General features: G+C 50.3%; 5 protein-coding genes across 5 annotated transcripts; 2 read left to right on the forward strand and 3 right to left on the reverse strand.

Moving 5' to 3' along the window:
- Positions 1 to 509: 509 nt before the first annotated feature.
- On the reverse strand, positions 510 to 842 carry B0H65DRAFT_428455 (uncharacterized protein; the record flags this gene model as incomplete). Its single annotated transcript, XM_062824762.1, has 1 exon — positions 510 to 842. One exon carries the CDS (start codon positions 840 to 842, stop codon positions 510 to 512), a length of 333 nt encoding a protein of 110 aa, XP_062680897.1.
- A 9592-nt stretch (positions 843 to 10434) lies between these two features.
- On the forward strand, positions 10435 to 11591 carry B0H65DRAFT_550276 (uncharacterized protein; the record flags this gene model as incomplete). The annotated part of the gene is made up of 2 exons (XM_062829718.1): positions 10435 to 10716; positions 11070 to 11591. The coding sequence occupies 2 exons, from the start codon at positions 10435 to 10437 to the stop codon at positions 11589 to 11591; spliced, it is 804 nt and encodes a 267-aa protein (XP_062680898.1).
- Positions 11592 to 14331: 2740 nt separating this feature from the next.
- Positions 14332 to 16126, reverse strand: B0H65DRAFT_540628 (uncharacterized protein). Its single transcript, XM_062829157.1, has 2 exons — positions 14937 to 16126; positions 14332 to 14744 (listed from the first exon to the last, which is right to left on the reverse strand). The coding sequence occupies exons 1-2, from the start codon at positions 15864 to 15866 to the stop codon at positions 14568 to 14570; spliced, it is 1107 nt and encodes a 368-aa protein (XP_062680899.1). The 5' UTR covers positions 15867 to 16126; the 3' UTR covers positions 14332 to 14567.
- A 150-nt stretch (positions 16127 to 16276) lies between these two features.
- B0H65DRAFT_527667 (mediator of RNA polymerase II transcription subunit 7) lies at positions 16277 to 17625 on the forward strand (the record flags this gene model as incomplete). Its single annotated transcript, XM_062828877.1, has 2 exons — positions 16277 to 16857; positions 16918 to 17625. The coding sequence occupies exons 1-2, from the start codon at positions 16603 to 16605 to the stop codon at positions 17623 to 17625; spliced, it is 963 nt and encodes a 320-aa protein (XP_062680900.1). The 5' UTR covers positions 16277 to 16602.
- Positions 17626 to 19198: 1573 nt separating this feature from the next.
- B0H65DRAFT_240585 (SPOC domain-containing protein) lies at positions 19199 to 22904 on the reverse strand. The gene is made up of 3 exons (XM_062822313.1): positions 22731 to 22904; positions 22025 to 22596; positions 19199 to 21966 (listed from the first exon to the last, which is right to left on the reverse strand). The coding sequence occupies exons 1-3, from the start codon at positions 22735 to 22737 to the stop codon at positions 19315 to 19317; spliced, it is 3231 nt and encodes a 1076-aa protein (XP_062680901.1). The 5' UTR covers positions 22738 to 22904; the 3' UTR covers positions 19199 to 19314.
- Positions 22905 to 26077: the final 3173 nt, after the last annotated feature.

Raw genomic sequence — 26077 nt, forward strand, 5'->3', positions numbered from 1 at the left:
GAGCGTGAAAAAGAGTACCGAAAAGGAGGATATGGTGATCCATGAAATAGATCCCGAGCGGTTGTATGTGGTGTTTATTGATACATATTGGATTGGAGAAGCAACCGCTATGAGAAGAAATTGTACCTATATATGAACGACACGGAAAATTGTTAAGAAATCTGAGCCAATCATTCTTTGAGCTTTTTTCTTTGCCCCCTTCTTCTTCTTATCCCTTTTCTCTTTCGTTTCATTCTTCGTATCCCAAGTTTTCCGCATTCATCAAGCCATTGCAATGAAGTCATTTCATCATCGTAGCATCCTGGCGGCCACCCAACCTCTACCAAAGCAGTCCTCATTTCCCCATCCACCACCACAGCCAGTCTTCGTTCATGTCACCACCCGCCCATGCTCCATTTTCTAACCAATGAGAAAAAAGGAAATAAAAGAAAGAACACCAGGAAAGCCATGAAGGAGATAACACACTCCCAAAATAACCAGAAAGGAAACCTCATAGCATCCACCACCACTCAACAAATACTCCTCTGCTTCTCCTCATGCCCCCTCCACAAGTCTTGAATCTGGCTTCGCACCCCCGCAATATCCTGCTCCGTCTTTTCTATGGTGGCCATGCGATTCCCCTCGCGTCGCCAACGGGCAATATCCTCTGCCATCTTGCGTACTCTTCGATCCTTCTTGGTGATTTGCTCGCAAATCTTGCAAGGAGAAGGAATGAAGTTGGTCTCGTAGACGAGCTTGAGCCCGCACGTCTCGCCTGTGCGGTACTCCTTGTTGCACTGCTGGCGGAAGTTTCCCCACTTCCAGTAGCCGCAGGACCAGAGGGTTTGCTCGAAGTAGCACATTTTGGGTGGTAGCGAGTGGTAGGGGAAAGAGGGTGTGTGGTTGGTTGGATATGGTGATGGTGGAAAGTGGCGGGTGTGGATGGATGTGGATGGCGTATAAGTGAGGTAGGTTTGGCTTAGTCGGGAAGTGTGGCTTTGGGTGTTGTTGTGGTTCTTGATATCGCGGTGTAAGCCCCTTCTGTGTGGTGGCTGGAACGATGGTCGATGAAGACGGATTATGGCAGCCGTTGAAAGCGGAACAGGTAGCCGACCGTTCGACGTTCGTTCAAGAAGCAAATATTCAAACCGATATTTTGCTTCTCCTGATCCCTTTATATCTGTCTAATCTTCGAACACGAGTTAGCATAAGCATAAACTTTGTTCATCATTGCTTCTGGTGGCCCTTTTCTTCATCTTCTTCATCTCCCCTTTCTCTTCGCTCCTTTCTTTTTGACATTACTTAACTGGAGAGGCGCGAGTTCCTGCAAGCCTCCTTGAGGTAACACAGCAGCATTCCAGCAGCAGTCAGCAAGCAAGGGGCGCAAGGGGTAGGAAATGGAAGCCAATCCTTGAGGACGGAACCATTACTTACACTTGGGACGACTTAATCGATACAAATCCGGACCGGACGCAAGCGAACAGTTCTGTATGCCGGGGGTGAGAAGGTTAAGAGTAATGCCGTGCCGCTCGGAGACTTGGATATCTCTGGTGAGCAAAGGCAGTCGTGTTGAAAGCAAAGTCTGTGGATATGGTGATCTCTGTTGATGAAAAGCGAATTGAGTGATCAATGGAAGGTAGACAGATATAATTCAACTCGCTCGGTCCAAGCGTTATTGTGTTTTGCTTGGTTGCCGGTGATGTGACGATGCCAATTCGTCCCGCCAAGGTCGAGCTGGATATGCCGGATGATGTGGAAAATTGAGGTGATGGCCGGTGCTTGTATTTTTGGATTGATGGTTGTGGTTATCCTTCGATCGAGACTCGACAGTCGAGGACATCGAGGCCATACTTATACTCTTCTTCCTCGCCATGGATATGTTGTTCATCTTTATCATCCCTGGTCCCTAGATGCTGTATCGTGTCGTGTCGTTCCCTTCCCCTTGTCTTCCAACGAAGAGAAGAAAAAAAAAAGAGGACCCCGGCCGGTCCAGTAGGTCCATGGTCCAGGACAGGGGGGTGGGGACCACCTACGACCATGCTAGTAGTGCTATAAGCCCGTTAACACAACCACACGAACGGCCTCAAAAGCCACGCATCGAGAGCTGGTAGGAATGCCCATGTGTGTGATGTGATGAGCTGTGTAGAGAGGCTTTTTTGTTTTGTTTTGTCTTTTTGCCGTCCCTCGCCTGTCATAGTAAACCAAAGCAGACACGGCATGTTGTGAGGTGGTGATGGCGACTCTCTCTCCACTGGTCAAATATCCGGTGGGTAGTAGCTACCTGTCGCCATTCTTTCCTTGGTTCAAGGCCCGTTACCAGTTACCCCATCTGGGGTCCTCTTTGCGGTGGGTATGCCGGGTGGGTAAGACAAAAGACTGTTCTCTTTGGCTCAACTGAACAACCCGTGCTAAATCACGTTGTCAATCATACATTGCAGAGAGCTGCTTGCACAAGCCGGGGCAGTGGGTGTCTCCTGCGGCCCATATCAGAGTAGCAATCTCAACCAAGGATGTGTATACCAGTGTGCAGTACACAGTATGTTATGGCTGGGGTTGATGGGCACGTACCATGTGTGTACCTGTGTGTTGCTGTCTTGACCCTGGCCGGACCTGCTCATCTAGATGCCGACAGATTAGCCTCGTCCCCCCATGTCCCGCAGGTCCTCCGGGAGAGTGGCCTTCATAGGAGCCACGTCGACCATGGCTCATTTACCATGATCTCCCCATAACGCCTCTTCCCCACCAGGCTGTTGAAACATCTGTGTGTCCTACAGATGAGCCGGGGCCAGCCAGTTTCTTTTTGGCCCAAGATCAGCGATGGTTCCTAGTTTGGAGTGGCCGCCATTGAGAAGACCCTTCTTTCCTTTCTTTTCCAAGTAGTGACGGGCGGACTGAATAATGAGCTGAAGAGATGCTGTAAAGACCGTGTGATCATGACGAGCTTGGAGTTTCCATCCCTTCTTGTCCTCTTTCAATTGGTGAATAAGCGGCCACGCTCCGTTAGAACTTGTAAAGGTTTAGCTTTTTCGCTGTTCCTTCCATCTTCGACACAGTCAGTCCCCATTGGCTCTAGTGGCACTCTCCCACATGGTTTACACATATGTATGTACCATGTACGAATAGGTGTATGCGTGTACTTCGTACATGTCCCCATGTTCTCTCCATTCCTCGTGGACCTTGCATACACGCGGACCCCTGTTGCTATGGTCATGTTATTACGACCCACTCGGGACGGTGCCTGACTGTTAGGGAATTTTGAAGCAAAGTATCTGAACGTCGAGAAAGATTGATGGCGTCAATTGAGTGTACATAACCTTGCTCCATTCTACCATTGTTGTCTCCTTTCTCTCTCTGCGTGTGCGCCCCACTGACTCCAGTCTGGGACTTAGCTGGGCCAGTTTGCCCATCAAGGAGAAACACGCAGATAAACTTGTGAGGATCTTGTCTGCTAATGGAATCGGCCATTACAGGACTCACTTGTAGCGGCCCACATGGAAGAAGGATATCCGGCTAGCGTGGGTTCCAGGGCCGTCAGTTATGGCGGCGGCCGGTACAGGCGGCCGTGATCCGGAGGTTAAGACCAGGGTTTGGACCTAAAGTAGGCCGAAGGGGCAAGGCCACAAGATCCGCAAGAAAGCAGGGGAAAGGACGCGGATGCGGTAGGTTTCTCGGTCTGTGTCGTATATGTGAATGGGCTGTGATCAAAAACGGCCAACAAAGATTGCCCAATCGCCGAAACCGGGCATAGTAACAGTACAAATCGAGAATCTCTCCGTGTCAGTGCTGTGTGTTCTTGAGAGTAGAAGCCTGTTCTCCAACCCTTGAACCTCAAATGCGGCGGAATGAGCACATGTGTCTCTGGTTAAGAGCTTAACCACTTGGTCGTTTCCTGCCACTATTGGAGTCTCTCGCATTGAGACGCCACCAGAAGCATTATCAAGTAGACTGCTTCCCTCGAAGCCCCTGTTAACATCCGTGTCAATGAATAACGACATATCTCTGCGTTGCGTAATGGCCAATGGTTGGGTGGTCTCTGAGGCACAGGACGGATATGTCACTGTACTTGGAGTAGAAGTATGGAGCCCTCCTTCGCCAATACTGCCAACCAATGGTCAACGAAAGACTTGCTAGATCCCAGTGGAGTTGATGTCACAGATTGGTTTGCAACTCGAGAAAGCTTTGGGTCCTCTTGGACAGCAATTGGTTCCACCCAAAACCCGACTTTGATAGTCGCGAAATCTCTATCAACGGACATGGAAACTTCCGACCAGGAAAAACCCTGAATTAGCGGCATTAGAGAGTTTCGGCCCTGACTGCAGCCACGCTTCGTGTCTTGATAGGAGAAGACGGGGAACCAGGGGACACTTCAACAGCGCACGCTCGCAGGAACGATTTCTCACATGAACTTTCACCGTTCTCCCGGTGGGGAGGGTCAACTTTGACCTCAACGTCACCCATATTAACTCCGCTGGGTGGCACACCTTCTAGATTCTGTCATATCAGCCCATACCATCGATGAGTGACTGCAAGAGACGGATGGCGACGTGGCAAGCGTTGACTAGTGATGGCTTGAAGCCCACTTCAGGGGTTTGCCCCCCTCCTTTATCGAGCTATATTGCACCGGTGTGTTTGAGTTCCATATGAATTCCTAGACGATGGTAACGATGTATGGCCAGGTTCAAGTCTCTTAGCGCCCGCAAGCACTGTGATGAGCCTCGTCAGGGTACAAAGCCGGCATAGGCCTGCTTCACGGGGCAGCCGCTTGGGTCCCGGAGCAGTCAAGCCGATAGTCATGTGACCGAAAGCCGTGACGGACAGACGAAATGATGATTGAGGGATAAGCAAGGCGATGAAAGCTCAAGTGGGTCGAAATCAAAGAAAAAGAAACAGAAAATACAGGGGTCATGGTCGACAAACGCGCAGATATCATGAGGGGAAGCCTTCTGGTGCCGGAAGTGAGAGGGGACTACCTGCTTCTGTCCTGGTAGGGATCGATAGGGGAATGAGACCTTGCTCAGAATGACTGAGCGATCAGCTCCGTCCTGATGGGGGCTGTGACTTACACTTCATCATGCTTCCTGTGGGGTGATACAGGCGGGATGATCATGAACTGCTGCGGGCTCGCGAGGTTGCGCAATATCCGGACCTCGTTCCGGGTATGCCGTGCTCGACTATCCTGTTTCGCGTCAAGACTGGGTTAAATAAAGGGTCCAAACGGGGAACAGGAACATACCGTGTAGCTTCAACGTTGGCCTTTGCCGACTATACGACACACATGCGGGCCGAATACGTTCAGCCCAAGCGAGACCTTGACTTTTTCTGACCTTGGCAGCGGAGGAAGGTTCCATCACAATAAGCAGTCTCAATGATCTGCTCCTTCAGGCTAAGCAGTCAATCATTATTATTCCACAATCGAGTTGCTCGAGGGTTGGGGGGTGTAGTATTCACTTGGACCTTCTGGGGAACTGGGGGAGTGACCGGATATGAAGCGACGCTGTGGTCGAGCTTCCGTGTCATCAGGTCGGGCCAACGGGCCAAGGGAGTGGAGTTGTAGGGTAACAAGGCCGACCTGAGGTGACCAGGTGTTGATCTTGCCCGTCCTTTCAGCGGAATTTGCGCGGACTTTTGTCTCCTCTGGCAAAAAGCCCTCTTTTGTCTCCCCTATTCCTGATTCACGACCGGTCTTCATGGCCGAGTAGATCAGGGGCGGCCCGTTCCCTCATAACTCACATCCGTATACGAGACATGCTATGTTTTAGTCCGGCGAAGCTTCTGGCGTCTATCAAACTCTGAAGAAACCAGATGATTGTTGTCATATCCCGAACATTGCCCTGGATGGAGGGAGCTGTTGAGCCATCACAGCGTGAATGTAATGCTAGGACGGGTAACTGAGCGGCATCAAGTATGAACGTGAACAGCGGTTGCGCAAGCATCGCCCCTTTCCGATGGTGGAGGACGTGAATCTCAAAACTGATCGAGATGTCCTTGGCCAGTTGACACATCCGGCAGGGGTTGAAGCTGTTACGCCGACGAAAAGTGTTCAGAAGGCTGGCAGCCTTCTCTTCTAGAAGAGGACGGAGTAGGTCAATGTGGAAACGTGGAGGGCAATAGTTGAGATGGTCCAAACGGTGGTGATAACTGCTCATGCCGTCCCATGTAGCGTTGATGCGGGAGCCGGACGTCGCAAGATGCCGAGATGGGAAGTACACTAAAGGATGTACGGATTAGCTTGTGCAAGGTACAAGCTACACTACGCAGCAACGAGGTTAGCTCGACGTGAAGCGGCTTGAAGCGATCGAGTCACAGTTGAGAACAGGGATTTGACGGATCACTTTTCGGGAGCGACGGGTAACGGAGGGAGGTGTCTGGGAACAGCCTCAACGGAGCCAACTGACTCGTCTCATTGGTCGGCCCTACCTTGGGGGTAAGACGGGAGTGGAGAGGGAGGGTCGCCGAACTGACGACCAGCCTTTGGCCCTTTGCTCGCGAATTTGCCATCAACTCTTCTCAGGCTTGGGCGCCCAGCACGATACCTGAGTCCACTGAAAACGGTCACAAATCGGGCCCGTCTCTGATGATCCGGTGGCCGTACCGTCATTTCTTCGACTTTTGCGTACGCAGTGAGAGACCCCCCATCCGAGCCGAGTCTCAGGTGCCGCGTCGCAGTCGATGTTCGAAGACCTTCTTCTCCCCTCACTTCCCCGTCCCTGCAGACGCTCGCACGTATGCTTTGAATGCGTCATTAGTCCTGCAGGGGAATGGCTCGTCTTCATGGTTCCAAAGCCAACTTTCCACAGACATCTATGACAGAGCTCGGATCGCAACGAATTAGACGATGTGCTGGCAGACTGGCTGGTCCAGACCGTGGAGGGGTGCAATGGTCTTTCATCAGGTAGATCAGGCTAGCTAGGGTAGGGGGGAGGAAAATATTATCATCCCTGTGAACAAGAGGCTGAGGAGAGGGAAGGGTAGCCGACTTTTTCAGAGTATCGGGCGGATGTGTTGCTCCTCCACCACTGAGAGTTGCAGGACTCTGAGTCCGGTGATTGCGAACGTGCAGGAAAAGAAACTGTTCATGCCAATTTGCCACTCGTATACGGGTTCGGCTACTGTGTGGTGGGAGTGGTGTACTTGTCCGAGGGGCGAGTGCTCTCTAACTCTTGTCGGCGAAGGCTCGTGAATTTTCGAGGCGATGTGTGTCCAAAAGGGGCAATTGTGAGCCGTGATAGTGATGAGAAAGTCTATGGCCGCATCACAACAGGCCAGCCCCACGACACGTCATGAACGCGTCCAAAGATTGAGCTTGCTAGAGTATGCGACCGAGCTGTAGAACGGACGGCTGGTGGGGCCCACGAGGTAGCAGACGGAGAAGTATGAGCAGCTTTGGCCAGCTTGGCCAGCTTATTCTCAGCTCATAGCCTTGGGTAGCCTGCTCGGTAAGGCGACAATCATGGTCCGTTGTTTCTTGCACAAGGCTCAAGCCCAGACCGCAGAGCGTCTTGCTCCAATTGTTTAGCGAGTGTCTAGTGAGAGCGAGACCGGTGAACAGCTTCGCTAGAATCCGGAGTTTCTTTCGAAATCCGAGGTTCCATCTTGTTTGTTGCACCTGATTCTTTGGCCGGGTCGGGGACCTAGTTGCTCATGGTTGCTGTTAGCCGTCAGTTCACATATCGAAACTCAACACAGTCCGCCGTCGCTTGAGAGAGGTGTACTTGACACGCATTGGCCGACAAGGGAAGCCCACTGGATGCCTTTGACACTCAAACCGCCCTGAAGAGTAAGGGCAGGTGAGGTTGTCCTTTGACCCTTGTTGCTTTTCCCCTGCCCTCCGTTGACTTGGCCCCCAGATTTCTCCCCTGAGACCTGAACCCTTGCCTGCCTTTAGCGGCCCGCAGGCCTGCTGTAAGCCACCGAGATCCCTGTGCTGGACGGGATGAACCAGTGTTTTTGCACCGCCGAAACGTTTTGAAACTGAGTGGCCTCGGATCAGGCTGGAACAGCTGGGGAGCTCCTCACCCTGACCTCCTCTCCCGGCCAAACATCCAAAGCAAAGAGACTTGTAGCACTTGGAACGGTAACAGTGGAACCGAAGACTTTCAGGAAGGCTAGAGAAAGACAGAGATGGGCAAGAAAGGGTGCGCAGAAAAGGAGGGCATTGGACGCCTTGTCGACTTACACAGTGACAGCAAGCCAATGAGCGGCAGGGGTTTCTTGTTCAGATGCGGCAATGCCCCCTGTCCAACGTCACATCCGAGATAGCCGTTGAATTGAAGTGTTTCCTGGTCAGGGTCGGGGGTCCTGGAATTGGTGATTGTGATTCGCAGCGCGTTTAACAATCCAAGACGTGCCAGCGAGACTGGAGCACAGGAGATGGTTTTGTCATGGATTTGACGAGACCCGCGTCATTATCCAGAACGAGCATAGCATCGCCGGTACTATCGCTCGTCGGTTTCGAAATCGAACAGGTTGTGACTCGGCAAGAGGTGGTATGCAGATGGAGAGAGTGGGAAAGGAAAAGGGCGGTGGTATTGGTGAGTCGGTGATGCGTTGGGCGGCGTGGGATATGCTCAGCATAATTGACGATGGTGATCAAGCGGACGAAGAGGTGAGGTGGAATCTGGTGCATGGTCGGTCAAGTATTTGAGGCCAGCCCACAGATGATCAGAGGCGGCTTCCTCCGATTCCCGTCTCGAGTTTGACGCGAGAGAGAGAAATTTTCACTTGATCAAAGCAAAGGACTGAAATGGAAAGAGCACAAGACCATGGCCTCGACTGAGTGGTTCATTGCCGCGCGGAAGAGGAAACGGCGGGAAACGGTGAGGGGGAAAAGAATGAGACGGGGAAGGAAGCTCCAGGATGCAAGGTTCCCGTCCTCCGTCGCGCTTTCCAGGCCGCGGCCAGGTACCATCCAGTGCAGCGCGGCCTGGTAAGCGGCCATTGGTGAAACTGGTGCACAGACTCTTATATGGTCTGTGTCCTCTCTGTTTCCCACCCCGTGCCCACTTCTTGTGGCTCTTCCGTTCACCGTGAGCCAATCATTTTCCAAAGGGTGGACGCATGTCATGCTCCCGCACCTTGCCCTTGTTGCTCTTCTCCCTGACTTCACTCCTTCCATCGACCGTCGTTCACCACTTCGCCAATTCCATTTTTGTCAAGCCTCACCACTTTACCTGAGTGAGCATTCGCTTCGTTTGAATTTCCTCTTTGACTCTTGTCTGGTATTAAACAACGGCCTAATTCACAGGCCCGCCCCATTCCCCGTCTCGGCTTGGACTCTATCCGAGAGACGTGGTGACGTTTGCGCGCGGCCACCACTTTGCTCACCTCGCTCACCTTACTCACTCTCACATTCCAAATCCAAACTCATGATGTCGGTCGTGATATCGTGACTCCAACAACCCTCGTCACACTTCCAATTCACTGTGCCAAAGATTATCTCGATTACGGTCCTGTACGCGACCATTCTGGCTGGGCATGATCACACATCATCATATCCAGCCAAGATAAGTTGTGTGTCTTGACCTGAGGCTTGCAATAGTCCGAATAAAACCTCGACCACATTCCAACAAAGTGCGGTGCCGTTTTCGGCCTCCTGGTCCATCCATCTCTCCGTCCCGCTCACCTAGTACGCTTCGGTCCTCCTGTCATGTAACATCTCGTCATTGCGACCGCCGGCTTGACCGAGGATAACACATCGATCGAGACCTGAATCCTGCTCACATGACAGCCCGAATAAGAAACCTTGCAGTAATACCACGGTGATTTCTGCGAACCACTGTACTCCATTACGCAAAGAGGCATCGCCGTCTTCATCTTGGTTAACGATCACCAGCCACCAGCCCGGTCAGGATTCCATCTGGAGGCCAATATTGCAGACCACATCAGCCTGACTGTATCATCTTCTAACGCCTTTTTGTTTAGCCGCACCGCGAACTCGCGGATTCATACCAGACGTCACCCACCGCTCTCCGCTTTTCTGTCGGAAAACTACCTAGAGTCCCGCGATTGGTAGTCGCGGCAAAGTTAACGAACGGGGGAAGAGGCGTATCCGAGCAGGACACGCTCTTGATCCGACACTGACGCGGTTCTGAGCTCCTTGAACGTTTTGCTTCCGACACAGTCTCGCTTCCTCGCTTCAGCCCCGCTACCAAAGTTCTCGATTGCGTGAGAGCTGAAGTGTAAATCAGGGTGGGCACGAGGCAAACTTGGAAAAAGACTTCGAGGCCAGACCAGGCTAGCACACTGGTCCGGTCCGTCAGACTCGCTGATCACGAGAACATCAGACGCACGTCGCCGAATCAAGCAAGAAAGTCCTTGCTCATGGCGCCATTGCCACTCCAGCCAGGAGCCGGGCATCGCCAAATCTGGTCGTGGCCCACTGTTGAAGAACGAGGCGGAAATGAGGAGCATCTAGAGGGAAATTCCAGCGGGCACCTTGCCAGCCAGATAAGCCAAATGACACTGTTGGCTTCTGAAAGCACTCCGGTGCCTGTAGTAGAGAAGTCCGAGGCATCTTCATGGGGGTGGGATGACAAGGACACAGGAGGGATGAACGATACCCTCACTGACGTTATTCTTGACACACGTACAGTTGTGAGATTCAATGAGCACCGGGAAGAGTCTAACACGGGTCTGCAAGAGACTGGACATCATGTGCAACTGACCGACCTACCCAACGAAGTATTGTACGAGATTTTGAGCCATCTAGACATCTGCGATTTGTTCTCAGCTTCTAAAGTGAGTTCAGCTCTTTTTTTTTTTTAGATACCATCCGCATGTCTCTTCTAATCTTGCCTTTTTTTCGCTTGATGACCCGAACCTTTCCTTCTATCACCCGCTCCTGTGACGTGAAGCATTCTGGCGTCGCCAGATCTGCCCTCGTTACACAACATCTACACTTGTCAATCATACGCTTCTTTTCGCATTTTCCTGGCCACATTGATTGTCATTGTCACACCACTCTTGCACCTCCACCCTAAAGGCATATCAGAGAAAAGGACCATCAAAGCCATGTCCCAGCCAACCCCGTCTCCTTCTCCCTCTCCTGGAAGACCACAAACCAGAAACATAACTAACAAAACAAACTCCAGACCTCCCACCACCTCCGCACCCTCTCCACCTCGCCCACCTTACACTCCCTCCGCCTCCGCCGCGCCCGCCTCCTCCTCCCTCTATCCCTCACCTCCCCCTCCCGCCCTTCCCTCCCCGACCTAATCCGGCGCTCCATCTTCCTCACCAACACCGCCCTGATCTCCCGCAAACTCGCCCGCAAGCTCGCCTCCATTCACCTCGCCCGCCGCTTAGCCGCCCGTCCCTCAGCCGAGCAGCTGGTTGAACGTTGTGTTTTACCAGCTGAGTGCGTACCTCCTACTTATACCAAGAAAGGAAAAGGAGTGAAAGTGCCGCAGGTGGCGCCGGCGCTGGTGGCCAAGAAGAGAGCGGTGGAGAGGGAGAGGGTGAAGGATGGGCTGAGGGGGTGGATTGGGGAGGTTTGGATGGGGAGAGTGAAAGAGAGGGAGGGGAGGGTGAGGAGGGAGGAGGAGGAGAGGGGGGTGGGAAGGGTTTGGAGGTTGAGAAGGTTTTGGGAGGGGGTTAGTCGGGGGAGGGTGTAGGATTGTGGGAATGGGGATGGGGATAGTTTGTTTGGTATCAGCGAGCGAGCGTGGATAAACGGGGATGAATGGAGAATGGTGAATGAGTGATTGTTTGAATTCATGTTTTGTAGTGTGAGTGAGCGTGGCAGAGGCGTTGGATGAGTACGAGTAACGATGTGAATGAAGTAGGTCTTGTAGCTGGTTTCGTTTGGCGTTTTGTGTCTTTCACTTATTGATCTGCTGTTAGTCGGTTAGTTGCGGTTTACCATACCTATGTTGGGCATATATCAGGCTTGAATTTCGATTTTGAGCAGATACTGGAAGGATGTGTCTACTATTGGCAACGAGTTCGAAGATTTTACTGGTTTAGACCATCACAGCGATGTCTTTCTTCATTGGTTCCTCATTGTTCAGTCCGCAGGTTATTTATTGTGCCTCAAGCTCACACTTCAGTGCCCTCACAACATTTGGGCTTAACCACTCGACTGACATCCCTTACTTATATGTAGGTGAGCCCATCCCCTCATACCAAGAAGCTCCTCTCTCAACTTGACCATGCCATCCATTCCTCCATTTTCTCCCAGGCGAATGTTCTCGGTTTGGTGACTGCACTCCTCATCAAAAGGTCTGCTGTGATCGTAGCCCAACTTCCACCTCCTATTGAGCCCGAACCTCACCCTCCATGGATCTCCTCCTTTACTTCTCCTCCTTGCTACCCTCCTTGGCCTCCTTAACCTCCTCCTTCTTCTTCTCAGCCACAGCGGCGGCAGCAGCCTGAGCAGGTTCAGTGGTGGTGGTCTCGATGACGGTAGTAGTGGTGGTAGTCGTAGTCCCAGCGGGGGAGACAGTGGTCTCCTTGGTCTGCTCGGAGGCAATGGTAGTGGTGGGAGTCTGGCTGGACATTTTAAATGGTGGTATTTTGGGTTGGGAAGTGAGAAGGAGTTGTGGTTGAGAGATGTTGTGGTTTTGGGTTTGGATTGGTGTAGTTGAAAAGTGTGGAAGTGGCTGTGATGTGATGTTGATGGTGATGGTGATGCAGGAGAGATTCCGGGCTTTTGGGGGGGAGAGTCTAAGGGTTCTTATACCTCTCGACTGACCATCGATTCAACACCCGCCCGGGGACCGAGTGTTTGCGTGAACGAAGTGCGTTTTCTGCTTGGACGATCGATCTTAATGGCTCTCCACGTTTGGTGACATGACATTGTTTGCATCTTCTCATTTCCTCGTGGACGAGGTAGCACGCACCCATATGGGGAACAAATGGTTCAACGACATGCCGATTTTACTGCCATCCCAAAGGATTCGAAACAGTTTGCCACCAACAACAACATCTCTGTCCTCCATCACGCAAGACTTCGCCATTGGACTCGAAGATATGAAGTGTGGAGGAACAAATGTTTGCTAGTTCGGGAAGGAGCTGGATGATAGTTTTAACTCATGTGAATAGAGGCACTTGCTGACCGTTGGGCCTTCTGTGAAGTTGTGTTCATCCCGTCTTCGAATTGGCCGTTGGAAACCCACCAAAGGGTTTGCTCTCTGACACCTCAACAACGTTGGATCAGAGTCCTCACTCTTCCCAGTCGGGTTTGTTCATTTCGTAATCGATGCGGATCTCGGGAGTCCCAATTTGCTCTTGCCTTCGTTTCCATTGAGAACAGCCACGTAGAGGGTACCTGCCTAGATAGGCATTACCGTAGCAAGAACAAAAGAAAATCGAAAAAAAAAACGATGCCCACACGAGTTCCCTCATTACCATTGCCGGCAACTAAAAGCGTCCTAAGCGCGGAATCGGAACCCATCCCAATCGTCCTCGTCCTCGTCCTCATCCTCATCCTCCTCCGATGCCACTCGACGGCTATCGTTTCCGGTATAAATAGCGAACCAGTGACTATCCGTTGCATGATGTTCTATATCAGCCGCACCTCCATCTTCCCTGTCAAGCTGGCCAGTTGTGGCCAGTCATCATTGCTCACTTTGATTGAGCAACTGTCCAATCTTTCGTAAAATGTGCAAGGCGAGCAGGTAAACGGTGCAGGATGTGGAGGGGGCGAAACATCCTTATGAACTGCACAAGAAGAGGAGGGCGGGGGATACGATTGTTCATTTGGATTGGATACATCATGGCTTGGGCACGGGGAGTTGTGGGCCGGAGACGAGGCCGGAGTATACGCTATGGGCGGATAGGGAGTATGAGGTTGAGGTGGTGTTGTATTGAGTGAGTCTTGCTTCTTCTTGAATATACGATGAGATGAAAACCAATCAAGGAAGGGTATATATGTGGACATTGCTTTTAGGAAACCTGGTGTCATCTACTTTCCTTTTTGGTTAGGTATATATAAACCTTTTTCATGGAGGAACTCGGTTGAGTTTATGGGGCAGAGCACAGCTATGTAGGTACCTATCCCAATACCAAAACAAACTCATCTAGACTACTCGTCAGGGCTTGAATCACCTGTCTTCCCCTTGGCCGAGTACCCCACCCCCTCTCAACCCCCTCAATTCTCCGCTCCTGCCCGCTCAAGGAATCCTCAATACAGGTACATAATGCAGAGATCAGGGCCGTAGTAATAACAACCTTAATGTTCGATTAGCTCAGGTGGGAGAGCATCGCAGGTATACGAAGAGTACCTACGAAGGTTAAGAGTTTAACTCTCCTATCGGACAAATTCCCGGAAAACTCCCTCTTGATGCAGAGGGAGTGAGCCGGGAAACCATTTTTGGGGTTTCTTTTCTTTGTTTTTCTATCTTTAATTTTTCTGCTGCTTTATTATTCTTTCTGATCTGTAGTCTTTTCCGTTAGCATGTGTCAAAGACGATGGATGCATGTTCCTCAAATCTACCCAATAACCGTATTTGACTCACGAGCAACCACCCCCAGGATGATGCGGGAAGTAGACTTAAAAGGTCTTGATTAAACATTGAACTGATGAATCCGTTCGGTAAATGTCGAGTTCCCTCATTTACCCTTGCTACCCGAAAACTCAAAGCGTAAAACTAAGCCCGAAACCGAAACCCATCCCAATCATCCTCGTCCTCATCTTCATCATCATCCTCTTCTTCTTCTTCTTCTTCTTCTTCTTCCACCACCTTCCCCTTCGCCGCAATCCCACTCGCAGCATTCTCCTTCCCCAGCGCAGCCAAAACAGCAGCAGCAGCAGCACTCGTCTTCCCCTGCACACCCTCGTCAGCAACCCTTTCCCCTCCTCCCATCGGCGTATCTGTCGTCCCCCCTTCCCCTTGTCCCGCCCCCGCCCCCGTCTCCCCCGTCTCCCCACCTTGCCCAGCACTACCCAACCTCCCAGCCCTCAGCGCCTCCCTCCTCTCCCTCAACCTCCTCGCCCTAGCCTCCAACTCCTCCATAACCTCAAACTCGGTCTCCAACGCCCTCGTCGCCTCTTCGCGCTCGTCTTCAATCTCAACGTCCTTGGCCGCTTGGCGGCGGGATTGCTCTTCGTCGTGGGACTTGGCGGCTGCTGAGGCTGCTTCTGCTGCTGAGACGGGTGCAGCTGAGATCACGGCCTCTCCCTCTGTTAACGCGGCGGCGGCCGCGGGAGGTTTATTGCTGGGGGGAGCGAGGAGATCGGCTTCGAAGGAGGCCCAGAGGTCGTCGTCTACTTGTTCTTGTGGTGCTTGTGGGGCGTCTGCTGAGGTTGGGGCTGGGGCGGAGGTGGTGGTGGTGGTGGTGGTGGTGGTTAAAGGGGCGGGAGTGAAGGTTGGCTGGGAAGTTGGTGGTTGCGAGTGTTGTTCGGATAATTGTGAAAAGGGGCGTAGTGGACCGCCAGCTGATTTGGGCGTTGTGGTGGCGTCTGCTGGCGTTGCTGGCCGCGAAGGGATGGCGAGCTCGATGCCGGCTGTTGGAGTGAACGACTGTTGCCGGGTAAGGTTAGGTGGCCTCGTGGCATCTGCTGGGTCTGAGGTTGGCGGTGCCGGTCCTGGTTCTGGGGATAAGGTGTTGGGGCGGGTGCGCTTGGATGCGCGGTCGGTCTCGTCTGTAGAGACGGGGGAGGTGGCTTCGTCGTCATCTTGAGAATCGAACTTGCGTTTGTGAGGCTGATCGGTTGGTTCATCTTGCGCTTCAGTCTGTTGTTGCTGCTGCTGCTGCTGCTGTTGGAGTACTTGTAGACGTTGACGGTGACCGGTGCTGCGGATGTGACCGTCCCAAAGAGCTTCGGTCTTGATGTGTTCCCGGCAGAGGACACAGACGAGCTTGCCGGCGTCGGTGTACGCTGCGTGTGGGTGTTCGATTCTGCGCGCAGCGCGCTGTTGGCGTAAGAGAGCGCGCACGTCGGCCATTGTTTATGTATTCCTAGGTGATATGAGAATAGTGATTTGAGAGTAGGGTAAGGTGATCCGGGGTGGTGATTGTGAGATTGGTGGTGAGAGTTTGGGTGGTGTCCGTCTAGTTCTCGGTCGTGAAGATCCAAATATCGGCCAAGGCTTGTGGTATTACGTTGCCGGTAATGTTTCAGGTGCTCAATGTTTAGAGAAGACCCAGGAATGTGAAGTCATGTCAGACTGAGCATCAGATGTCGTGAAACTGATGAGCGAATCGCGACTCGATGCGATTGAGGCTGCGACGTCAAGGTCTCTTGTGGAGCTACCCTAAGCTTTTAAGAGTCAGGTACCACAGGCTTCAGCCACACTTACCCCAAACTTTAAAGTGCGGCAAGGATGAGCTCCATGTGTGGAGCAACGCCAAGTGGAGAGCTCTTATCGATTGCCGCGACTTTGCCGCGTCTGTTGCCTGCGACCATTCACTCTCCGGCAACGTCACTTGCAATTGATTGCTCCCAGACACGCTTCGACGCAACAACTGCTTTCACATCGCAAACGCAAATCATCCTGATCGCATACGGAGACTAGTTTTCTCTACCTGTTTTAAGAAGCCAGAGTATCACGCCAACCTAATAATTACCGGGCATCTTACCGAAGAAGCACCGCGCACCACCTTCACGACATCGCGCCAAACAGCACTCGTTCTCCATTGCGACGATCCATACACAAAAACGACAGCTACATACTACCCATCATGGCCGACACCGAAGAGGATAACTCGGCCCTCGCCTCCTTCTTCCCCGATCCTCCTCTCTTCTGGAAGGCCTTCACCCCGTCGAACCTCCAAGCCTTCGCCGAGCTTAAACAGCAATATGCCTCCCAACAAGGCATTCCCGTCGAAGACGTCGTCCGCATCCCAAATCTCCCCGCCGATTCAGACCTCATATACCTCCAACCACCAGCCGAGCCGAAAGATGGAACATGGCGATTATACGGCGAACCTCAATCAGTACGTTACCCCTACACCTCCGAACCTCTTCCAGCCAGCCGGTAACTAACCCCCCAAAAGCTAGAAGAATCCCTCCAACCCCTCGAATCAGCCGGCATCGAACGTCTCGGTCCTCCCCTCCCCGGCTCAACCACCACATCAGATTCCCAAACCACCGCCAGCGACAGCCAAACAACAACCCAACCCCTTTCCGTTGGCGACACCCAACCCACCTCCGCTTTCCCCTCCCAACAACCCACCTCCCAACTCCCCCCTTCCACCTTGTCGGCCCCCGGTGCCCCCTCAACCCAAACCCACGACACCCTCCACCTCCACCTCAAACGCCTCTCCAAATCTCTCCTCCTCAACTTCCTCGAGTTGGTGGGTATCATGTCCATCGACCCCTCCCGCGGTTCGGAAAAGGCTTCCGACCTGCGCACTTTGTTTCTCAACTTCCACCATGTTTTAAACGAGTACCGCCCGCATCAGGCTAGGGAGCAACTGATTCAGTTGATGCAGGAGCGATTGGATCAGACGAGGGCGGAGACGGCGGCGAATCGGGCGGTTGCGGAAAAGGCGAGAAGGGTACTGGAGGGGTTGGGGAGTGTGGAGATTCCGATGGCGACAGAAACAGGAGGGTTGGGAGGGGATGGATATGCAATGGGCAGGAAGGGGACGGTAGTGGGGGATAGGAGGGTGGGTGTTGATGTTGATGGGGTGGATGAGGAGGGGAGGTATTGGGAACGGGAGGGGATGGGGTGGGGGGTTTTGGATGCGGAGTTTGCTTGATCTTGAGGGAGATGGGATGGATGGATGCTCCTGAGGATTGTTGGTATGGAACGACGGTTTGGGTCTTTGGGTTCTGGGAAAAGGAGCATGGCGTGTTTTGTTTTTGTTTTGTTGCTTTGGTTGTGCATATACCCCGAGAGAAGACCATTTGCTAGGTCAATAACAGAAGATATACGAAAGTGGCTCTACAGAATCAGTGCGAGTGAACAATGATAGAATTCGAGGATATTTGAGGTAAATCGTGAAATTCAATTCTGTATGAGCAGGCTCCATCCATTAGAGCGAGTGATTAGAACATATCAATCCTGCCAAGCTAATGAGTACAACGCATATGAGCGCAGTACATACTTCACGAACCGTACAACACTGTCGCTAGACAAGGTATTCATTTTCTATCACATATCTAAGACCCACAAAGTCCTCTCTGGTGGGTGACATGAGTGCCATATAACTTAACAGACCACACCTTCAAGAACAGGGCTTGACAGAGCTAGAGCCACAAGAACAATTTGAGCAACAATTTCGAGCAATCGAACAAGGGTGTAAAGATCGGACCGAACCGGACATATCATGCCTGATTAACTCCTCCCCTAGGAACCGTAATAACCTAAATACGCCCAAAAAACCAAACCCACAAAAAGACCCTCCCCCTATTTTCTTTCTCTCTCTCAAGAACTGTTTTAAACCTAAACCTTCCCGGCCAATTTTCGCTGTATCTCCTTTTCCTTCTTTCTTCCGTTCCCCCTTTCCCCCTTTTCCGCTTTCATGTTTCGCTAAGCTCTTCAAATAGTTAACATGCCCATTGATTGACACACCATCACTCCCCCCCTCACATATGTAACATCTCTAGCTCCAATACCTATCCTCCTCTCCTTCCAACAGACACTAAGACGAACTTCCACCTCTCATCCACCTCTCAAGAAACCAATTCATTTCAACTCCACTAACCCCGCCTGGCTCCCGGCTTCCGGCTTCCGGCTTCTAATCAGACTCAACATCCCACCCCTCCATCACATCCGGCGCCTTCATCTTCTTCTTCTGCTTCTCCGCCGGCTGCAAACACAACAACCTCCTTCTCCTAGGCGTCGGTCTCGCCGGCGTTGCTTGACCCGTTCCCGTTCCCGTTCCCGAGCCGTGGCCTGGGCCTGACCCCAAAACGGATGATCGAACAGATGACGCAACCGAGTTGGCCGAGGGGGATTGATGTCTGCTTCCGCCTGCTATGCTACTTCCACCACCACCGCCACCGAAACCACCTATAATGCTACCAGCTGTACTACTCGCTGCAGTACTACTTCTTCTTCTTCTGTGTCGTTGATGATCAACTACCGGACTAGCGGCAACCAACGGACTTCGCGGCGAAGGGTTTGTTGTGTGAGGATGATGAGGAGGGGGGAAATGAGGACGACGATCGAGATCGAGATCGGTATCAAGCGGTGGCAGCGCCGGCTTTGTTGAGGCCGATGCTGATGCTGCTTTCGTAGCTGATGCCGTAACCTTTGACCTTGACGCTGATCCCGTTCCTATTCCTAAAATTGAACCCCTCTCCTCCCTTCGCGGTGTGCTCGGCGGTTGTTTCTTGTCACTTTGCTTTGTCGCTGCTGCAGGCCTCGTACTATTGCTATTGCTACTACTATTCCTGACCGCTGCTGCTGAGTCCGGGTGGTTTGTCCGCTGTCCGTCGCCCCTCTAGGCGGAAGGAGGACCGGTTGCTGCTGCTGTGGTAGCCTGGGGAGGGATGGGCGGAGGCGGGATGGGCGTTTGCTTAACGGGGCCAGCGCCGGCGGCTACCGGCGGGATGGGCGGGGGGGGAATAGGAGTGGTTCGCACTGGCGGGGTGAAGTGCTGTTGGTGATGCTGTGAATGAGCTTGAGGCTGGGCCTGCGGGTGAGGCTGCGAAGGAGGCTGCGCGTGTTGTGGTTGTTGCTGTTGGTGTTGCTGATGTTGAGGAGGTTGAGTATGATGAGAGGCTGGTTGAGGTGGCTGGGCCGCTGGGGGTTGTGGTTGAGCAGCAGCGTGATGCTGGGGTGGGTGTTGCACCTGGTGCTGCGGTTGATGCTGCTGTTGGTGCTGAGGAGCATGCTGAGGAGCATGCTGGGGTGGATGCTGAGGTTGATGATGCGGTGGGTGTTGCTGCTGGTGCTGCTGCTGTTGCTGGTGCTGCAAATGCTGAGGTTGATGCTGCGGTGGAGGAGGATGAGGTTGATGATGGGCCTGCTGCTGTGGCTGGTGCTGAGGCTGATGATGCGGTGGGTGGTGAGCCTGGTGTTGCTGTTGATGCTGAGGCTGTGGCTGATGGTGAGCCTGGTGTTGTGGTTGATGTTGGGGTGGGTGCTGCGGCAGATGCTGCTGCTGATGCTGAACCTGGTGCTGTGAATGATGTTGTTGATGGTGAGGCTGATGGTGCATCTGTTGTTGTTGATGCTGGTGCTGTTGATGAACAGGATGCTGCTGGGACTGCTGCTGAGCTTGAGCAGCCTTGGCCTGCGCATTGGTACTCTCCCTCTCCAAAACATTACTCAGGTAAGGCAGATCATCGCGAGCCTTGGGATCCCGTTCGTAGATCTTCTTGATAACTTCCCATTCCTTCCTGGACATCTTATGGGCCTGAGGCAGCAGGAAGGCAACCGTCGGACTAGTGATGAGAGGACCCAGTACCTCTCTGGCAATGGCCTCTCCTTGTCTCTGCACCTGGTCCACAGCGGGATGCTGCATCTGGCTCACCGGATGATGGGCCGGTGGTGTTGGCTGCGGTTGCTGCTGTTGTGGCACTTGTGAAGGGGTGCTACTATGCCTAGGAGTAGGGTAGTTGGGGAACGTGCCAGCCTGGGGAGATGTCGGCGAGAAAGCAGGCGTCGAGAGGGAAGGCCGGTGGCCCGGAGGGAGGTTCGCCAGCGCCGGCGATGATGGCGCCGGTGTACTCGCGAAGCTGGTGTGGACCTTGGTGGACTGGTTCGCCACTACTTGGTTATAGTCATTAGTCCCATGTAGCCGCATAATAGTATCGGGATCGTTACGGTAGACAAATACGCCGAGCAACATTGGCTCGGTCCTCGTCTCGGGAATGTGGTTATCAGCCAGGTTGAGCATAAACTCTGGGTATTGACCTGTGCCAGGAAGCACGGGAACGAGGTAGGTGTCGCGGACGTTCGCTACCCCTCTGTCTCCTATGACTCCGTATCGCTTCTTGGACACAAAGTAGTCAACCAGGCGTTGAAACTGGGGCTTCGAGGCCGCCGACGTAGGCTGCAAGTTCACTACTACCACATCAGTGGGAAGACTATACCTCAGACTACAGAGGTAGACAATAGCCTGTTGTTCGTCAATCCGTCCGCAGACAGTAAGTGTCTTGGGCATCAACTTGTCCCATTCCAAGCCGATCGACTCCTTCAGTTTGGCGCCTCCAATATGCTTGGCTGTCACTTGGAAATCTGCAATGGTATTCATCACCAGATTTCCCTTCCACACCACATCGGGGTCAAGGATCTCCTCCTTCGGTGAATAAGGCGGGGACTGGGTGCCGTCGTCCAAGAGGCGATCCACATCTGCATCAACCCCGGGTCCTGTTGAGGTAGACATAGCGGATGGGCGTCTGTTGTGAGACTGAGTAGGCGACTTGACACTTGAGAAGACCTTGTTGATATCAAAGTTCCCTGTGCTAGGCGACTTCTGAGTCTCCACAGTCAGATCCCTCGAAGATCGCTTCGAAGCCGTCCCCTGAGCAGCCCTCTCCGGTCCCTCTTCCTTAACGCGTTTCTTCGGGGGCTCAGCTGTATCCTGGGGCGGCCTACGTACGGGGGCGGAGGAAACATCAGTCGACAGGTTGTAACTCTCGTCCCCAATAACTTCCTCGCCCTTGTGCGTTTTCCGTATCCTGGGGACATCCTCGGTGATCATAATGGACTGTTTCTCTGCCCTCGCCTTCATCTCGGCAGTTTCTTTCTGCAGCTCCTTCGTTGCCAGCTCCTCTGTTGTCATGGAAGCCAACATGGTAGGGGTAAGGGTGCCGTTAAGCAGACCGGTAGTGAGGTCTTGGTTGGTCTTGAGGTTGTAGCTTAGTGTCCGCATCTGACCACTATAGGCAGTCGACTGGTGCGAATCGTGGACAGCACGCTCGATCTGAATAGCTAAACGCTCTGCGGTAGCTGAGACGCCTTCGGAAGGAATCGACGCGCCCTTCTTCTCGGCGACTCCAATAGAGTGCACCAGAGACTTAGAAAGGAGCTTGGCGGCGCCTTGCCGAAGCTCTGGTAGCTCACTGATCTTGCCGGCGATGTCATCTGGGGCCTTGTATGATGGGAGAGGTGGAGCTTGGGTCTCTGTAACCTTTCGGACCTTTTGCTGTAAGGAAGGGTAAGTCAGTATCGTAACGTGGGAAACAGTAAGAATGGTGACTTACCTTGGGTTCCTTCTCTGGCGCAGGTTCTGTCGTCTTGCGCTTCTGTCCAGCTGCGCTCTTGGCATCCTTCTTGGGCTCTGGTGCGGGAGATGGCTTTGGTTTCTGGGAGGCCTGGGAGCTTTCTTCCTTGTGGTCGCTCACCCTCTTCGCTTTCTTCTTGTTGCCTCTCCTCCGCTTCTCTGCCTTTTCCTCCTCGAAGGCTTTGCGCCTGGCCTCCCAGGGCCTCTCGCCGTTCTTCATGCCATTGAGCAGTTCCTGGTGGTTCTCGGGCTTGCAGAGCTCGCAAAAATACTCCTTAGGTAAATCTTCGCTATACTGGCTCATGCCCATGCAGATGTTGTGCTGCCAGGCGCCGCACATGTCGCAGGCAATCCAAGGCTCGCCAGAATCCTCATCTTGTTCGGTGGCGCCGCAGACGCATCGGATGATCTCTTCCTCGGGCTCTTCTGGCTCGGGGACTGCTTTCTTGGCGGCCTTCTTCCCGCGCTTCTTGGGGATGTCGATTTGGTCGAGCTGTTCCAGTGCCTTGTGCTGGCCCTTTGTGGCTCTAACCGATCGGCGCGGCTCGGGTTCTGGCATCGGGTATCGTGGTTAGCTTTTAATCACCAGGGGCTTGACGTCGTGGTATGGGGGAATGGCATTGGGTGATGGGAGCTGGCGCTGCTATTGCGAGACGAAAACATGACATTGTGACTGCGTTGCTTACCAGACATGATGGCGGTTTTCGATTTCGACAATGGGGTATGTAGGTACGGGCTCAATGGACAGCGAACTTTCCAGCCTTGTTCGGATACGATTGGAGAGCTTCCACTTTGTCTGACGCGCGCGCGGTCTACTGCAGATGGCTCAAGACATGCGTGGAGAGCGGATCCTCATGCGGGCATTAGACAGAGAAAGATATTTTACGCGTGTGAAAGTAGAGCTAGCAACGATGGCGACAGTGACTGCCCAGAGGAGGCTGTCTCAATAAAGAACGAAGAAAATAATCCTGAAGCTATGTGTCGCTGCAGGCTAGAATCTTGCAGCTAGACCTAGCAAATCCTCAATTATGTCCCTCCTGGTTTGCGCAAGGCAAAGTGTTGATGCCTGCTGTTGTTGTTCGTGTTGTTGTTGCTGCCTCTTCTGCCGCAGTTGGATGGATCTGGGAAGCAACAATCCGAATGACGGATCAAGAGAACTGTCGAATGCTGGGTGGATGGAAAGGTTGGAACGGTTGGAACGGATGAAAGCTATAACGGACAAGACTCGACGACACTGTTGGTTGGTTTTGGTCGCAGTCCAAGTGTTGGTGGTGTCAATGTCCTTTTCCTTCAAAGGTCCAAGCTCCACGCGGGCCGTTAGAAGGTCGGCAAGGTAGAGTGCGGAGGGATCGTCGGGGACCTCGCGTGAGGGGCGCACACTGAATGTCGAGAGGAGAATAACGCGTCGGCAATTCAGAGGATCGATCGTGTTCGCCGACAGCACAGCACAAGAGAATTGGGCGACAAGACGAGAGGACCGAGATCCAACGTGGTGGTAGTCGGAATGTGGGATGTCTAGAGGAAGAAGTCGCTGAAAGAGAAAAGAGGAAGCCGTGTCGCGATTGAGTGACGGAATTGTGGAGGTTGGAAAGGAGGAGTTTGCTGAGGTGGAGGCGACGACCGGATCTTGTACCGATATCCCCAGGCAGTTGTCAGAGGCCAGGGGATCCACTGGGCGTGTACGTGCCCAGCTGGACTGGGATATGCGGGATTTTTACCCAGATGCCAGAGCTTCAAGTCTGTAGAGCCAATCTTACATATATATACAATGAAGCCACGTTGAACCTATATTAATTATTACTAGTAATATTATAATCAAGAATTTTATTAATTTGACCATTAAAACTATTACTAATAATAATAATTAATTAAATGATTACTATAATATTTACGACTAAAATTAATAGCGTTGCCCTTAACGGCCTTAAGGATTAGCCGGCTTAGGAAGATGCCTTCATCTCTATAACCTAGGACCTAAGTTTTTAAAAGTATATCAACTCAGTTAACTGCGTTCCTTAACTAACTGAACTAATAAAACCCAATATCGCTAACTACTAAAGGGAAGTTCCTACTAGAGAAACTAAAGAAATTAAAAAGGATAGAGAAATTACTTTATCTATTACTACTAAACTTTATAGCTTCTATTATAAGTGCAACTACTATAACTATATAATTAAAAAGTTGGATTGGCGTATAGAAGTTAAAACCTTCTCTAATTTAGGTACTAAAAAAGTTATATTAAATCGCTAGATATTTAAAACTATTGGAAATAATTATCGGGAAATTAATTTTATTAAACGTATTAGTCTATACAAATAGTATAATATTTTTAATAAATTTACCGCTTTTAATAACCGTAAGGTAAAAAAGTTCATTCGGGTTAGATTTATTAATATTTTTAAGCCCCTTAATAGAATTAACCGTAATTAATATAACTAAACCTTTTATTAAGAAGCGGTTATAGCCCTCTATATTACTAAAGAAATTACTAGAATAGATAAATTAAACTTATAATTCCTAAAATTTTATATAATCATAAGGTCGAATCCTTATACCGCCTAGGTAAATAATTACCAACTCTAATATAATAAAGAGATCGAAAAAAACTCTAATTTTAAAATCTTTTTCCGTATTATAATTAAAGACTTTCGTAAAATAATAATAGCGAATATTATGTAGGAAAAAGGTTATACTCCTTTATTTAAAGGTATTATATTCGCGGCTATATTAGGTAGTAAATTTATTAAAGAGGACGTTTCTAATAATAAATAAAACCCTAGCCCGGAAATAGAGGGACGGTGAGAAATTATAAGTAAAAACGGTAAATTTAAGAAGAATATTAATAAAAATAAGCGTACCTCTTCCTCGTCCCTATTAATAAATAAACAATTATAATAATCCCTATATAAATTCTATAAGTAATTAAATTATAAATTAAATAAGTATTATTACGCTAAATTATAATTAGTTTATAAAAATTAAATTAAACATCCTACGAATAAAAAGCGCGCGTATATTAATTTAAAAAAGAATAAAATATTTAAAGAGGCTATTAATTATTTACGAACATAGTAGGATAATAAAGAGTAAAATAATTAATTTTATAGTCACCGGGTAAATAAAAATAATTTTTTAATACTTATAACGAAATATAACGCCATATACCTATTAAAAGACTTTATAATCCTCGATTTAAATATAATAATATATATTTTTAATAAAATTAATTACTTTAAAGACTTTACCCCTTTAAATATTAATAATTATATATAAGCGGGAAATAAGCGGATTATTTTAAAAGGGTATAATATTATTATAATTATAATTTAGGACGACGACGGAGATAGAGAATTCTAATTCCCTAACGTCGTTTTAGTACTAGATATAGCCTATAATTTTATCTCCTTAAAATAATTCGAAGATAAATAAATCTCTTAGGACTATAAGAATAATTATCTATACTCCCGCCTTACGGACTCCCTTATTTATTATATCCTTTCTAAATATAAATAATTTATTTTGAAATATATTTTTCTATAGAATAACGCTAATAAATCTTCTTTTATTATATAGTATATAAATTATATTAAATAGAGGCTTTAAAAAAGTAAATTCTTTCGTTAGTATCTTTGATTTAACTACCCAAGACCTGAAACTTTAATTAAATTAATAGAATAAAAATATAGCATACAATTTAAAAGACCGAATATAATATACTACGAATTATATATTAAAATTAAATTAAAGTACTAAATATATAGAGAAGTTCATAATTACTTAGAGGGCCCTAAATTATAATTAGCCGTCGACTTCTTCTCTTATAAGGAAGTAAAAATAGGGGGTTAGAAATACTTAAATTTAATAGTAATCGTAGACTAGTAATTTAGATTTATTCAAATATATTATTTAAATAATAAAGAAGCTGAATTTATTATTGCGTATTTAGAATCCTTTTATATAAGGTTATAGATTTAATACTAAATGTACTTCGGATAATCGAATATAATAACGAAATAATTAATAGTAAGAAAAT

Source organism: Neurospora tetraspora (genome assembly GCF_033439725.1).
Source record: "Neurospora tetraspora strain CBS 560.94 chromosome Unknown B0H65scaffold_5, whole genome shotgun sequence".
In the NCBI taxonomy this organism is placed as follows: Eukaryota; Fungi; Ascomycota; class Sordariomycetes; order Sordariales; family Sordariaceae; genus Neurospora; species Neurospora tetraspora.